Genomic DNA, 15,290 nt, shown 5'->3' on the forward strand with positions numbered 1-15,290 from the left:
ATAGAGGTTTATAAGATTATGCATGGGAAAGAGCAGGTAGAGAAAGAGGTACTTTTCTCCCTTTCTCACAATACAAGAACTTGTGGGCACTCCATGAAATTGCTGAGCGGTCGGGTTAGAACGGATAAAAGGACGTCCTTCTTCACCCAAAGAGTGATTAACACTTGGAATTCACTGCCACAGGAAGTGGTGGCGGCTACAAGCATGGACGGCTTCAAAAGGGAATTAGATAAGCATATGGAGCAGAGGTCCATCAGTGGCTATTAGCCACAAGGTATAGATAGGGACTCTGGGGCGAGCGATGCTCTGTCATCTTGGTGCTTGGGGGGGGTCAACAGTGGGAGGGCTTCTAATGTCCTGGCCCCACTGGTGGACCTCCTGATGGCACTGGTATTTCTGGCCACTGTGGGATACAGAGTGTTGGACTGGATGGGCCTTTGGCCTGATCCAACATTGGCATCTCTTATGTTCTTATGTTCTTATGAATTGCATCTAGTACCAGAAATCTATTTACTTAATATAATACCAGATGGATATAGGCATGATGAACTATGTATTTTGTCATATATCCTTTCTGCAGCCAGGATATTGGTTGTCAAGTGTTGGAAATCTGAAAACCTACCTTTTAGAGCGGAGTTGATTATAAAAATCTGTGATGTGGCAAAAATGGACAAGTTGAACATTATTCTTTCAGGTAAAGAGGATAAGGCTTTTCAAAAGGCGGATGACTCTCCATGTTTGCAGAAGGAAGGGGCAATCCTACGTGCTGGGGGAGGTGTGTGTGTTGTGTGACTGACAAGCAGCCTGACCAATGCCTGGAGTGGAGGGAGAAGGAAGAAGAAGCACAGGCAAGGGAGCTCCCCTCCAGCCTGAGCCACTAATGGGAATGGCTTGGGGAAAGGAGGTGGGATTGCCTAGAGGAGGTCTGGGTGGGCTGTTCCAGAGGTGCTGCTCAGGGTGCCTTCCTAAGCAGCTGCCTGGAACGAGCACCGGAAGGGGAATCCAAGATGGCAGCATTGCAGAAGTGTGGGTGGGGCCAGGCAATCCTCCATGTGCCTCGCAAGGAAGTCCTAAACCGCATGATAAAAAGTAGAGACATCACCCTGCCAACAAAAGTCCGCATGGTCAAAGCAATGGTATTCCCAGTAGTCATGTATGGCTGCGAGAGTTGGACTACAAGGAAGGCCGAGCACCGAAGAATAGATTCTTTTGAACTATGGTGCTGGATAAGACTCTTGAGAGTACCTTGGACTGCAAGAAGAACAAATCAGTCAATCCTAAAAGAAATCAACCCTGACTGTTCCCTGGAAGGCCAGATAATGAAACTGAAGCTGAAATACTTTGGCCACCCAATGAGAAGGGAGCACTCACTGGAGAAGACCCTGATGCTGGGAAAGATTGAAGGTCAAAGAAGACGGGGACGGCAAAGGATGAGATGGTTAGACAGTGTCATAGATGCAATGAACATGAAATTGAGCGAACTTCAGAGGACAGCGGCAGACAGGAAGGCCTGGCAGGATCTGGTCCATGGGGTCGCGAAGAGTCGGACTCGACTGTGTGACTGAACAACAACAACAACAGACATTTTGGCCAGTTTGTGTACTGAAGTTTGTGGCGAGTCAACCAGCATGGACTTTCAAGCTGATTGTGGCAGTTCGTGAATGCATACATTTCCAGACAGACTGTCTCTGCTCAATCAAAATGTTTACCAAACTTCAAAGCAACATAACTTGGAAGGCATGTAGAGAAGCATCCATGGGAGGTCCCTTGCGACTTTGATGTCTCTAGCTTGCACAGGACTTGTTCTATACACTCCTGAATCTGCGCTTGTCAAAATGACCACCTGTCAATTTCCCAGAAAGTACATTCCTGGGGTCACCTTCTTTGGGGAACTGTAACTCAGACCCCATAAATCCAATCCTCACTAAATTTGCTGGAGATCCCCTGTGAGTTTGGTGTCTCTAATACACCGGGGGGATGGGATGTTTTACTTTGTCACAAACTGAACCGGTTTGTTTGGCAACTAAAAGTTGATGACAAGTTTGTGGTTTGCAAACCTGGCATGCCACGAACTGAACCACATTTTCTCTGTTCATGTCCATCCCTATTTAGCACTCCTTTATTGTTCCTGGACCCTTTCCCTGCATGTTTCAGCTGCCATTGATGGAGCACTGGGGGAGCGCAGGAAGCAGCTCCATTGTGCCAGGACTGATTCAACTGAGAAATCCCTCACCAGATTATATGTATATTGAATTTGAGTGCAATTATTTTTTATTCCTATGATCAGCTTTAGGAGTCAGTTTTGGCTGAAAAGCAAAAATTCTCCAGATAACTGGAGAATTCGAACTATATCAGGGCAGCTCATGAGTAGTTTTATGGATTGCATTGGTGATAAAAGCTATCCAAATTCTAAAGGAACATAATTTTTTAATGCGCCAGGTACTGGTCTTTATGTAGTGCATAAAGCTGGCACATGTGGAGCAGGTTTATAATTGAAAGAAAGCTAAAACTTGCTTTAGCTTATGGAAATGAAGCTCATATATAGCCTAAAATACTGAATGATCCCTTCCCCTTTGCCCCCCTCCAACTTGTAGACTGCTGGGGGGGGGTCCCCTCCTTTAGCATCACTGTTCAGGATTTCTCCCCATATCTTTGGCTGATCCCGAAGTTTATTTACCCCCATGTGTTTACTGTTAGGGACAGAACTTCTCAAGCCAAGATGGCAAGCATGGAGATTAATACATAATTCTAACAATGAATAAAACACAGGACATTTTCACAGAGCATGTACAGAGTACAATTCATAATAGGTTGTTGTTATTGAGAGTTTGTTAATTTGGACATTTAAAAATTCTACTGACCTTTCAGGTTCTTTTTCATTATGTTCCCATACATACACTGGAGCAAAGTGAGCTGTCCAAACTTGTTCTATTCCTTACCTACATGAGCATCTGCCAGGAGATGTTCTCATTTAACCCATTAGGGTCCAGGTTTTTAATTTCAAAATCCATTCAGCTTCTTTTCTCAACAGAATTCATTCATCTTGTCTATCAGATTAAATGTAACCCAAAACAAGAAGCCTATGGGTTTGTGCTTGTATTCTAAGAAATGTTCTACCAGAGTAGCACCAATTGTTTTATGAGATATATTGCTTTTGTGTTCAGAGACTCTTAAGAGGTCTACTTGTCTTACCAATATACATTTTTCGACATCCACATGATACTGCATAAACCACATGATCACTACTGCATGTTGTGAATTCTTTAAGATAATATTGTTTGTTGATTTGATTTGACTTATTAAATGTATATCCCGCCCTCCCGGCCAGGGCCGGCTCAGGGCGGCTTACAAAAGCAGCATAAAATTACAATAAAATTACAGTAAGGTACATTAACACAATATTAATAATAAACAATTCTAAATATTAATATTGAAACATTAAGAGTGTTAATATTGGTATCAATAATTCACAGCAGTTGTTATTGCACAAGCTCTTTATTTGCAGTCAGCTCCTGCTCTTTTAGATCAACTTAGGCGGCTATCTCAGGCTATGAGTTGACTCCCAGGAGAACAGGGCTCTCTCACTTTAAGCCGTCAATTATTAATAGTTAGTGGTGGCAGTGGCTCCAAAAGCCTGGTGGGAGAGCTCTGTTTTACAGGTCCTGCAGAACTGCAAAAGGTCCCACAGGGCCCTGGTCTCTTCTGGGAGCACATTCCACCAGAGTGAAGCTGCCACCGAAAATGCCCTGGCCCTGGTTATTGATAGCCTGGCCTCCTTGAGACTTGGGAGGGCCAGCCTACTCTTGCCCCCTGATCACAGTGCTCTCGGGTGTATATATGGGGAAAGGTGGTCCCTCAGGTATGTAGGACCCTGGCCATTAAAGGTAATAACAAGCACCTTGAAACGAATCCGATATGCTATAAGTAGCCAGTGCAATGCCTTTAGCACTGGCTGGATGTGCTCCCAAATAGGGAGCCCCATCAAGAGCCTAGCTGCGGCACTTTGCACCAGCTGCAGCTTCTGGATTTGAGACAAGGGCAGCCCGATGTAGAGGGCATTACAGAAGTCCAGTCCCGAAGTGACCATTGCCTGGATCACTGTTGCTAAATTGTTGTGTTCGAGGAAGAGAACCAACTGCCTGATCAGCCGAAGATGATAAAAGGCTGCTATCTGGGCCTCCATTGTTAAGGAGGCATCTAGGAGCACTCCCAAACTCCTAATCTCTGGCGCTGGCACCAGAGGGGCCCCATCGAAGGTCAGGAACGGGATCCCTACCCTCGGACTGCCCCAACTCAGGCACAGGACCTCCATCTTCGCTGGATTCACAGCAGGATTGTCAACAGGATTCATGAAATATTTCGTAGGTTTTGTGTTTTTGCAAAAAGAGCAATGCCCACAGGGAAAGTGTCCTAGTGGAGGGCTGGAACCTGATAGGATAGCTTGTGCATTCTGATGTGGGTGAACATTGCTGTGTACTAGATCTTTCAAACGAGCTGTTTTTTTTATAAGCAGCAATAGGTCTTTTCTATACATTGGGATATCTTCTAATATGTTCCAATTCCTGTAAATGCCTTTTTCAAGGCTGCACTTATAGAATTGTAAGTCAGACTGCATACAAGGCTCCCAAGGTCACTTTTTTCCTTGCCAGTTAGAATCTCCCTTCTGTCTTTAGCAGTGGTCTTGGTAAGAGATGTTTGCTCAACTTGCTTTGGGTATCCTTTGTCTGCCAGATTTTTCTGAAATATTGATGCCTCCCTCCGAAAATCCTGTAACCTTGTACAATTTCTTCTAATTCTGAGAAGCTGGCTGAAAGATAATTTCTCATGTGTGGTGGGTGGTGGCTGTCATATCTGAGGAGGGAATTTTTGTCAGTTGGTTTTCTGTACAAACTTGTAAAAATTTGGTTATCCCTGGAAACCATAATGTCTAAAAAAATGGATCTTTTTTATCTACATTTTCTGCTGTCAAGCCAAGTATTTATTTTATTATTTATTTTTTTGATTTATACCCTGCCCTCCCCACCGAAACAGAAATGTCTGTAATTGATCTAAGGTTCCCTACCATAATACAAAAATGTCGTCAATATGACTTTTCTGACAGAGAAATGTTCACACCACTCTGTGTGTGTGGAAATAATTTCATAGTTGTTTGGATTCTAGCTACAGTTCTCTAGCCCAATTTCCTTTTTGACATTCCTTTTCACTAGTTCCTCATAAAATGCAGCAGGAAAAAGCCCTAGTTATTTCCTAAAACTTCATATTTCGTTTTCATGAGTTATTCTGGTGGTCATGTTTGAGTTCTGGTGTCGCAAAACCTGGATTTCCAGAGCCCCAGAGATCTCAGCAACAATATAGAACTAACGGGATTTGGATTCCTTTGCAGTATTATGTATAAACAGATGTAGAGTTGTAAAACCTTACTCTGTGGTGGACTGGGTAAACAGTTTCTTTAGAGGGATGGTGAATAAAAAGCCAGATAGTTTTATTTAGTTCTAAATGGATAAGGTATTTATAGAAATGCTTAACTGTCTTGTTCTGTTGGGTCTCAGCGGCTTGGATTTTCCCTGTTTACCACCTCACCCTCTTTAGTGTATTTCACAATTCCTTAGACCTGCAAGGTTCTTTTCTTTCCTCCTCAAAATGTTATTATAACTTAAACACTAGGTTTATCTACAGAATGCAAGGATTGTGTTTTATGAATGGGAAGAGAAAGGGAGAAACTGTTCGGAAAATATGCAGCCTTTCACTACTTGGTATCTTAATATTGACTAGATTTATTATTATTATAGCCTTTACTGTTTCAGTGGTAGAAAAGTGTTCATCTTTGCATCTTTCCCAATTTATAGGCCAGTTGCTGCTGTGAATAGAGTACTTGGGCAATATCTGGGAAGGATCAGAACTTTAAAAGCAAAGCAAATAAAGTTTACAGAAGTTACTTTGACCTTTCCCACCCTAATTAAAGGCCCTTAAGTCCCCTTGTCATGCTGCCTCTTAGGGTCTGGGTACCCTTGAGAGCAGCTTGGAATGCAGCATGGGGTAAGGGGGCTGCGGCCAGAATGGGAAATCAGACACCCCTTTTGCATGAGTTTTTCATCTTGTGCAAGCTATAAAGGGATGGTGATTTCTGCTGGTTACCCTGTCCTGCATCACATCTCATGTCCCCAAGGGAGGCAGCAAAAATAGCTTCTGCAGACTAGTTACATTTCACAGTAGCATAGGACTCAACTCCAATGATCTTGTAATTCATTTATTGTTAACTTATCAAAGGTGGGAATTGGCTTTTCCAAGAAAATTGAAGTAGATATGGGAGTCCCAAGTCTCTTTCATCCTTGACCAGATGTTGACTGTATTGTTAGCTGTATGACTGTAGTTCCATGTATTGTGTGCATGCAAACTAAGTGTCTCCTATCAAGACTTATTTTGCAAGCAAATAATTTAAATTCAATGCGGAAAAGTGGTAGTAAAGTAAAATCCTCAAGTCTATGACTGTTCTATTGTGTGTGAATAGATTTCCAAGGTAAATGTCAGTTGTGACTTCTCTACATCTATACATTTTCAGGAATTTCTTTCTTGTTCTTGTGAAAAGTGCATAGAATCTTGTCAACTATAACTGTAAGCATAACATTAAAAGAACTATTGATTTAACGGTAGTGACACAATCTGCATCTTTGGAATAAGGGGCTAAAATGTTTATTTCAGAGATTTTATATTATGAAAGTTAAGGTTAATAAGTCCCAACACTTCTAAGCTTTTATACTACCACCACCTCTCGTTTCTTTTGTCTTTTTTGTTTGTTTGTATGCATTACTACAGATTCTTTCATTTTTAGGTAAGCTTTTGGGTCGTTAGAGAGATTCTTCACTCACAGACATTAAAAATACGAGCTGAGGTTCTGAGCCACTACATTAAAACTGCTAAGGTACGTAAATTCTCTTTTCAGATTTGCCAAAGTGAATCTTTAACATTGAATTTCAGGAACACATTCAATAAATATTTGACTCTTTTTACCTTGTGATGAGAGGAAATATTTGCCTTTATCAATTATATATGCTGTAAGTCAGAATAATGGAGATATATATTAAAAAGTAGCAATTCCTGATTCTGTGGAAGAGTTGTTAAAAAGTAGAAAGCAATACAATCTTCCTAGTTAGTGAACTAAAGTGGATTGGATTAGGACATTTTCAGTAAAAAAATTACAAAGATAATTACTCTGGAAATGACAAATACAGAAGAAACAGAGTTGCTCTAAATGAGGTGATGAGGTGAGATGTAGCACAGTCAGGGGCTATAATGCAAAGTCTGACTAAATAATATCAATCAGACTTCTGGAAGGGCTATCAAAATAACCATAATTCAAGTTTATGCCCCAACTACAGATACGGATAAGGAAGAAATAGAAAGCCTTTATGCAAGTGTCTAGGAAGAAAGTGGTTGCACATCTAAACAAGATGTGTTGATGATCTTAAGTGACTGGAACACAAAAGTAGGACACAAAGCAGAATCCAATATGGTTGGAAGATTTGGGATAGGAGCACGAAATGAAGCAAGAGAGAGACTCATAGAGTCCTGTGAAGACAACAGGTTGTTCATTGTAAATCCATGTTTCAGGCAGCCAAACAGAAGATTGTATATATGAACATCACCAGATGGCCAGTATAGAAATCAAATAGATAATCAGAATCAGAAGATTCTGTATTCTTTCTGCTAAAACAAGACTGGGAGCTCGTGGTACAGACCATATATTGTGGTACAGACCATGAATCGTTAATATCAAAAATTAGAATAAAGCTGAAGACAAACACCAAAACATGAATTGTTAATATAAAAAATTAGAATAAAGTTGAAGACAAATGCCAAAGCATTCATAGTGTCAAAATATAATTTGAACCACATTTCCGAAGTTTAAAGACCATGTAGAGAACAGATTTGCATCACTACATTCAAGTGAACGTGAACTTGAAGAACTGTGGGCTGAAACCAGAGATATATTATCAAGGAAGACTACACAAAGACTATTCCTATAGCCAAAAGAAATGAGAAGCCTCAATGGATACCTGGTGAAGCTCTCAAAATTGCTAAAAGATGAGAAGCAAAAGTAAAAGGTAACAGAAATAGAGTCTGAAATCTAAATGCAGTGTTCCAGCAACTGTTATAATAACCAGCATAAAGATCAAGAAGGTTAACCATGTTAGTCTGACAGTAGCAGTAGAAAAGAGCAAGTCCAGTAGCACCTTGAAGAGTAACCAAATTTTTGGCCAGGGTATGAGTTTTTCTGAGTCACTGCTCTCTTCAGATCTGAAGAAGTGGGCAGTAACTCATAAAAGCTCGTAAAGGTAAAGGTTCCCTTGCTCGAAAGCCAGTCAAATCCGACTCTAGGGTTGCAGTGCTCATCTCCGTTTCAAAGCCGAAGAGCCAGCGCTGTCCGAAGACATTTCCGTGGTCATGTGGCCGGCATGACTAAACACCAAGGTGCACGGAACGCTGTTACCTTCCCACTGAAGTGGCACCTATTTATCTACTTTCAATTTCTTGCTTTTGAACTGCTAGGTTGGCAGGAGATGAAAGCTCATACCCTGCCACAAATTTTGTTCAGTCTTTAATGTGCTGCTGGACTCTTGCTCTTCTCTACAGCGTAAGAAATACAAGAGAACAGCAAAAAAAAAAAAAGACGAGATCTGTTTTTCAAGATCTAAGAAATCAAAGGTAAATTTAATTTTTGTAATTTTGTAATGGCCAATGGCTAATTACAATAAACTAAACTGAAAGAAAGATAAATTTAAAGCATGGTTAGGCATGCTAAAAGATTAGAACAATACCCTGAAGAGCTATACAGAAGAGATGAAAGGATGACCAAGTTTTGAAGAAACTTTTGGAGAAGAGCCTGCAGTTTTAGAAAGTGAAGTGAAAGCTAAGCTGGCTTCAGAAAAGGAAGAGGTACTACAGGTCATATTGCACATTGGTTAGTGGAGCATGCAGGAGAATTTCAGAAGACAATCAAGTTGCGTTTCATAGATTACAGCAGAGCTTTTGACTGGAGATCTGTGGTTGTAAAAGAAATAGGTATTCCACAGTATTAGATTGTTTTGATGTGCAATCTGTACTCTGGACAAGAGGCTACTGTTAGGACAGAATATGGAGAAACAGAATGGCCTCCAGTTGGCAAGGGTGTTAGACAAGGATATATTTTATCTCCATGTATGTTCAGTCTTTATGCAGAACATATCAGGAAAACTGGATTAGAAGGCAGAGTGAAAATTAGTGGAAGGAACATTAACAATTTGAGATATGCAAATAACACCGTATTACTGGCAGAAAATAGTGAAAACTTGAAACAACTACTGATAGAGGTTAAAACAGAAAGGGCCAAAGCCGGAGCTGAGCATCAAGAAGACAAAATGACTACTTGGGGATTGCACAACTTTAAGGTTGACAATGAAGACATTGTTAAAGATTTTCTATTCCTTGGCTCCATCATCAACCCAGAAAGAGACTGCCACCAAGAAATCAGGAGACAGAGACTGAGACTGGGAAGGGCAGCCCAGAAGGAGCTAGAAGAGATTCTTAAGTGTGAGGATGTGTCAGTGGTAATCAACGTCAAGCTAAGTCATGCCATTACTATGGGTATGAAAGTTGGACGGTGAAGAAAACTGCCAGGAAGAAAGATTCCTTTGAAATGTGGTGTCGGAGGTTTTGCAGATTCCATGGACTGTCAAAAAGATAAACCAGTGATTTCTAGAGCAAATCAAGCCTGAACTCTCCCTCGAATCTAAAATAACCGAACTGCAGCTATCATACTTTGGTCACATTATGAGAAGATAAGAATCTCTGGAAAAGACAATGCTAGGAAAAGTTGAAGGCAGCAGGAAAAGAGGACGAGCCAACAGGAGATAGATTGATACAATCAAGGAAGTCATGGCCCTCAGTTTGCAAGATCTGTGCAAGGCTGTTTAATGATAGGACATTTTGGAGGTTATTAATTCACGGGGTCGCCGTTAAGTCGGAAGCAACTTAGTGTGTGCACACAGTTTGTTTTCCGAATGGTTGCAATGCCTACCTCCGTTGAATATGAGTCAGAAAAAATTATGACGTTCCACTGGAATTATCAGTTCATCTGTACTACTGGTTTAAGTAAAGTCAATCTGAAAGCAAATCCCATTGAGATTAACTGGAATTCCTTGCAGTTTCATTGGGAAATTTAAGTTTGTTGGAAGCCTTTAGGTTTTAGCGATTGTGTTTCTCTTTAGTTCTTTTTGAGCATTCTGATGTTTATATGCTAGCATACTTCTCCAGATGCACAGCCATAATTTAACCTCCAGTGATAGCTTAGACGTAGAACATCTGAACGATTAACAGGAAAAGGCCCTGGTGGGAGCCTAACTTCTTAACCAAGGTGAAAAGATCAGATATACCCTTGCAGCACTCTTTCACCTTCCTCCTGCTCTGATTCTCTCCCACTTTCCCATCAGTGGTTGGTAAACTTGATGCATATATAATGGAAAACAAGTTTAGTATTAAAAGTGCAGCGGCAGGGACTCAGCTAGAGGAGAAAAAGGAAGGAGGGTAGATGTGTCTGTCTGAGTGGTCTGTAATGATAACTAAAGCATATTGGGCTAAGTTATAGGTCCACACTGGGCCAAGGTGTAGGGTTGCCAGATCCGCAGCTGAGGGTGAGGGTCCCCTCCTACTAGGCCCTGCCCCCCCCAGCCACCAATCAGCTGGCCATCAGGGGGACTTACCAGAATGAGGAAGGCCTAGGCATGTTGCCAGCATCGCACAGGAAGTGATGTCATTATGCCATTATGATATAAGCCAGTTTTACCATAGAGATTTTGCTCAAATACCAGAATGTCACCTGGAGGTCGCCAGTATGACATCATTTCCAGTGTGATGCCAGCAACATGGCCTGGGCTTTTCCTTTCTCCTGATAAGTCCCTCATCCCCCACCTATTGCCAGGAGAGACCTAGTTACCCTACCAATAGTCATGACACTTTTCTGTTCACTTATTATTTGTAATTTGCAGAGATTAGATTTTTCTAAATTATTCATTGCTAATGTCAGAGTAGTTCCTGTGCTGTAGCGTTCTGTGCTTTCTGCAAAGTATGAAATAATGTTGATAATTTAAATTGTAATAAATTGAATATATTGACTCTTAATTACGACATTTTTTTTATTCTCAGAAACTCTATGAGCTGAATAATCTACATGCCCTTATGGCTGTGGTATCTGGATTGCAAAGTGCCCCTATCTTCAGGTTAACTAAAACATGGGCGGTGAGTAAGCTACACAGATGAGGGAGTGGTTGCCTTCTGACCTTCAGAGTAATCTGGAAAATAACATGACACACTAAAAAAAAGTTCTTCCCCATATCTGGTACTCAGAAGGATATTGCTTCATTGCATGGAAGTGTAGTTCCTAACTGTTGCAGCCGAGAATTGCCTTGCTGGAACACAACAGAGGTTTACGTCATATAGAATCTTCATTAAAATAGTGAACAACTGCTCATTGTTGCCTTTCTTCCAAGAAAGTTTCAACTTCCCAAGCAACTGGTGTTCAGTAAATGCAGTCCATGATGAATAACTCACCGTTGGCTGGAGGGGGGGTGGGGGGAAGGACAAGAAAAACATGCAAAAATATTAAAGGGCAAGAAAAAGCATTTAAATCACGGTGTGCTGAAGGTTTAATGGTTGTTCCTTTCTTTTGCAATTGGCTGTGGCAGAAAAAAGTGGTTGGTTATGTGGATCATCCTGGTTCTCCTCTGCAAAGGAAATAGGTCCTTTTTTCAAATGAAGTTAACAGAAGACTCTACAAGGTGTCTGGGAATTAAAAGAAACCAAATTTTAAAAAAAGACTGGATGGGGAAAAGAAGTATAAGAAAGCATCCTCCTAATTCCAAATAGTGCCCCCTCTGCTGCCAGGATTATGAAAAAAATTAATTCCTTGGTGAATTTGCCAGTGGTGGGTGGGATGTGTGCGGCAAGAGAAATGTTCTTTGCATCACCCATTACCCCACTGTTTGTGGTGTGCTGGAAACCTCATCACATTCAATCCATGTTTTATTTCTGTTTGGATCAGACAAGAACATTTGTGTGTGTGTGTGAGAGAGAGAGAGAGAGAGACTGTATACGTTTTATTTTTGTAGATTTTTACCTGTGGCTAGCAATAGAGGCCTCATGTTTTTAATTCTTTTTAAAATCATCTTCAGATGTTACTATTCAAGATGCTTGTGTAGTGATTAAGAACTATAGTTAAAAGTTTTGATGGAGTAGTAATTTATTTTCTTAATTTCCTTGCTGACTCAGGGCAGATTACACAGTTAAAACCAGTGCAACAGGAACAAGTATACGAAGAGGTTTATCTCTCCAGTTTGGAGTCATCAGCAATAATTCACTCACAGCCTTACCTTGTTTTATTTCTATTTAAAGAAGGAGGAATGATTTATAGAGGCTGGTTTTATTTGATTTCATATTGGGGTGGTGTTGCTCATTATATAAATATACGTAAATCCCCACAGAGTCCCTTGAAATAAATCCTTATGCAACTGTTCGACTTTATATAGGCCTGAATGCCTGTTTTGAAAGAACATAGGTTCTACTTTCTCAGGAAACATTTTCTAGATGGGGTTTTTTTTATACCTTTCTTTCTCGGTCTTCAAACTAAATAAAACTTCTGTTGGGCATTCAGTGCTGCTTCTGTTGAAGCTCATTCAAGCATTTTCTAATTTGGCATCCTGTCATAAACACGATTTGTTTCTAGTTTTGGGTGAGAACTGGAACAGACTTTTAATAACTATGTGTGATATATGAATTCTACTCAGTTTGAGCATGCAAAGCCATGATCTTTTGAAGCTCATATATATGCAATAGAATCTACAGAACATCTCTTGCTTTAGTGATTTACACTCTGAGCATGGTTTGAAGCATGGTAGCTAAACCATAGTAGTCTTTTGTTCTGAATGAGTGTTTAGGTTTTATAATAGTAACATTTTCTCAGTAATAATATCTTAATCATTTAGAGAAGCTTGCCTATATAGATTATGATGGCTAAGCATTTAAGTGAACATTTACTGTAGGCCAGTCAGAATAGAAATAATGGATGGTTAGCTTTATTTGCAAGTATCCAAGGGAGTCATTTTTCTCTGAACTGCAACTTGTGTTCTGATTGCTGAGGTATACAATATACCATTCTGGTGGCCAAGGCTGTAAAACCTACATGAGTAGAATTGTTCAGAAAGTCAAACAGCAGGAGGGGATTTCTCAAAAATTAGGGGATTAATTTAAAAAGAGGAAAACAAGAGTCAGAAAGTGGCAAAAGATCACAGTCGTAAGAGTCATAAGGAAGGCTTTCTTTAACACAATGAAGCATCTGCAAAAGAAATTTTTTTAAAAGAGTACAGATTCTGACAAAATTAAAGCTGGGAAAGCTGGATTAAGAGCTTCCTCTGTCATAGCAGAACTCAGGAACAGCCAATGAAACTGACTTGACAGTAGGTTCCAGAGACATAAGTACTGTTTCACATGATGCATAACTAACTACCACTAATGTGACAAGATGACCACTGTAATAAATGGCTTTTAAAGATTCATCATCTATGAATTTGTCTAATTCTAATAATGGCTCTAAAATGACAGCAAAATGGACCCTCCAAGTTCAGAGGCAGTATTCCTCTGAACAAGAACCACTTTGCTAATCTTCCCAAAGGCTCATTTCCAGATTTTCATGTATTAATCAATTGTGACTCTTGTACACTACCAACAGTAGTTAACATATTGGAGGAGAACAAAAGAGTAGCAAACTCATTCACAATAACAGTCTTTTGGTTCTTCTTTCCCCCAAAGTTACTGAGCCGGAAGGACAAAACTACCTTTGAAAAGTTGGAGTACGTAATGAGTAAAGAAGACAATTATAAACGGCTTAGAGACTATATTAGCAGCTTGAAGATGACTCCTTGTATTCCTTATTTAGGTAAGACAAACAAATTAATGTTTTAGTTTGCATTATAAAATTATTAATACCTGCACAGTGGCTATGGACTTAAATCCTTGTAAAAATTTGGCCATTCTATTGTCAATTCTCAATTGGTTTGTACTTAAGGGAATTAATGTTTTGTATTCTCAAGAATTCAGTGTCTTGTTTTTTTGAGAAGGTACCACTCTGTTATATAGTTTTAGAACTTGTTCACTCAGGGCCTACTCTGCCTTTTTTCAGACTGGACCAACTTTCAGACTGGTTTAAATTAGTGTGTTGTGGCTGTTCACATTAAGCGTCTTGCCATGTGCCAGATTTGCTGGCTGGCTTGTTAACAGTTGGTGCCTGAAAAGTTAGCTACGCACTTGTGAATACAAATTCCTGTGTCAGCCTGCTGCACCAAAATAAAAAGGAGTCTGGTTTGGAATCTGTATCTGAAGACATATGCTTGCACACAAAAGCTTATACCTTGAATAAAATTTTGTTGGTCTTAAAGGTGGCACTGGACTCACTGTTCTGTAACTAGTGATAACACAGTCTGAAATTTCACTTCTTGCATCTGATGGTGGCAAGGTTTAAAGTTTATGCTACGGTAAATTTATGTTTTCTAGGTACCACAAGAACATTTTCTGTTTATACTTGTGAGTCTGATTGTTGCCAGATACAAATAAAAATCCGTTTAACAAACTATGGCTGAAACTTCCTGGAGGTCTATGAAGCCTTGAGCTCTAATTTGGCAGTTCCTTTGAAGAAATTTGCTGATAGATTACTTTTCAGAAAATAATTAAAATAGCTATTATAGTAATAACTTTATTGGATTCAGAGTCTATCGAACAGTGACTTAGAACATGACAGCCTAACCCCTAAAAATAACTTTCCTATCTTTTGTGTTGTCCTCTTAAACGCTGAAGCAATATAGTTCAGACTAAAGTTACTGGCTGTCTTGTGGAAGAAAAGCTACTGGGGGGAAATTCCAGTACTGTGACATACTCTTACATGGTTTTGTGTAGTGGTAAAGAATCTTTTTATAACAAAGATATAACTTTTGATGTATTACGTGCATAATACTCTGAATTCTATTTTCCATTCATTGGCTGGGATCTAGGGAGGTGTGCATTTCTGCACAGACGGGGGATTTGCATGGGTTGATGTTTCCCTTTTGAATGGGAGGCAGTCTTTCTTGTCTAATGGACTCATGCTGGAGGACGAGACTTTTGAAGGATTCTGCAGAATTTATCTGGTATAGCATCACTAACCAGCAAGTAGCTGTGATCACCAGTAACCCTATTCCTCCAGGGTGACTTGCATTCTGCAAGGCTCCAAG

At 40.1% G+C, this 15,290-nt stretch overlaps 1 protein-coding gene across 1 annotated transcript in view; it reads left to right on the forward strand.

Annotated features, from left to right (window-relative positions):
- RALGPS2 (Ral GEF with PH domain and SH3 binding motif 2) overlaps positions 1-15,290 on the forward strand; it is a gene marked incomplete at its 3' end in the record, with an annotated part of 88,359 nt that overhangs the window by 26,557 nt on the left and 46,512 nt on the right. The window contains exons 5-7 of the mRNA XM_015411414.1: positions 6,830-6,919; positions 11,179-11,271; positions 13,837-13,963. Of these exons, the coding sequence (XP_015266900.1) occupies positions 6,830-6,919; positions 11,179-11,271; positions 13,837-13,963 (310 nt within the window). The remainder of the gene's footprint in view (positions 1-6,829; positions 6,920-11,178; positions 11,272-13,836; positions 13,964-15,290) is intronic.

The sequence above is a fragment of the Gekko japonicus genome, unplaced genomic scaffold (assembly GCF_001447785.1).
Source record: "Gekko japonicus isolate JY-2015 unplaced genomic scaffold, Gekko_japonicus_V1.1 scaffold3276, whole genome shotgun sequence".
Lineage (NCBI taxonomy): Eukaryota > Metazoa > Chordata > Lepidosauria > Squamata > Gekkonidae > Gekko > Gekko japonicus.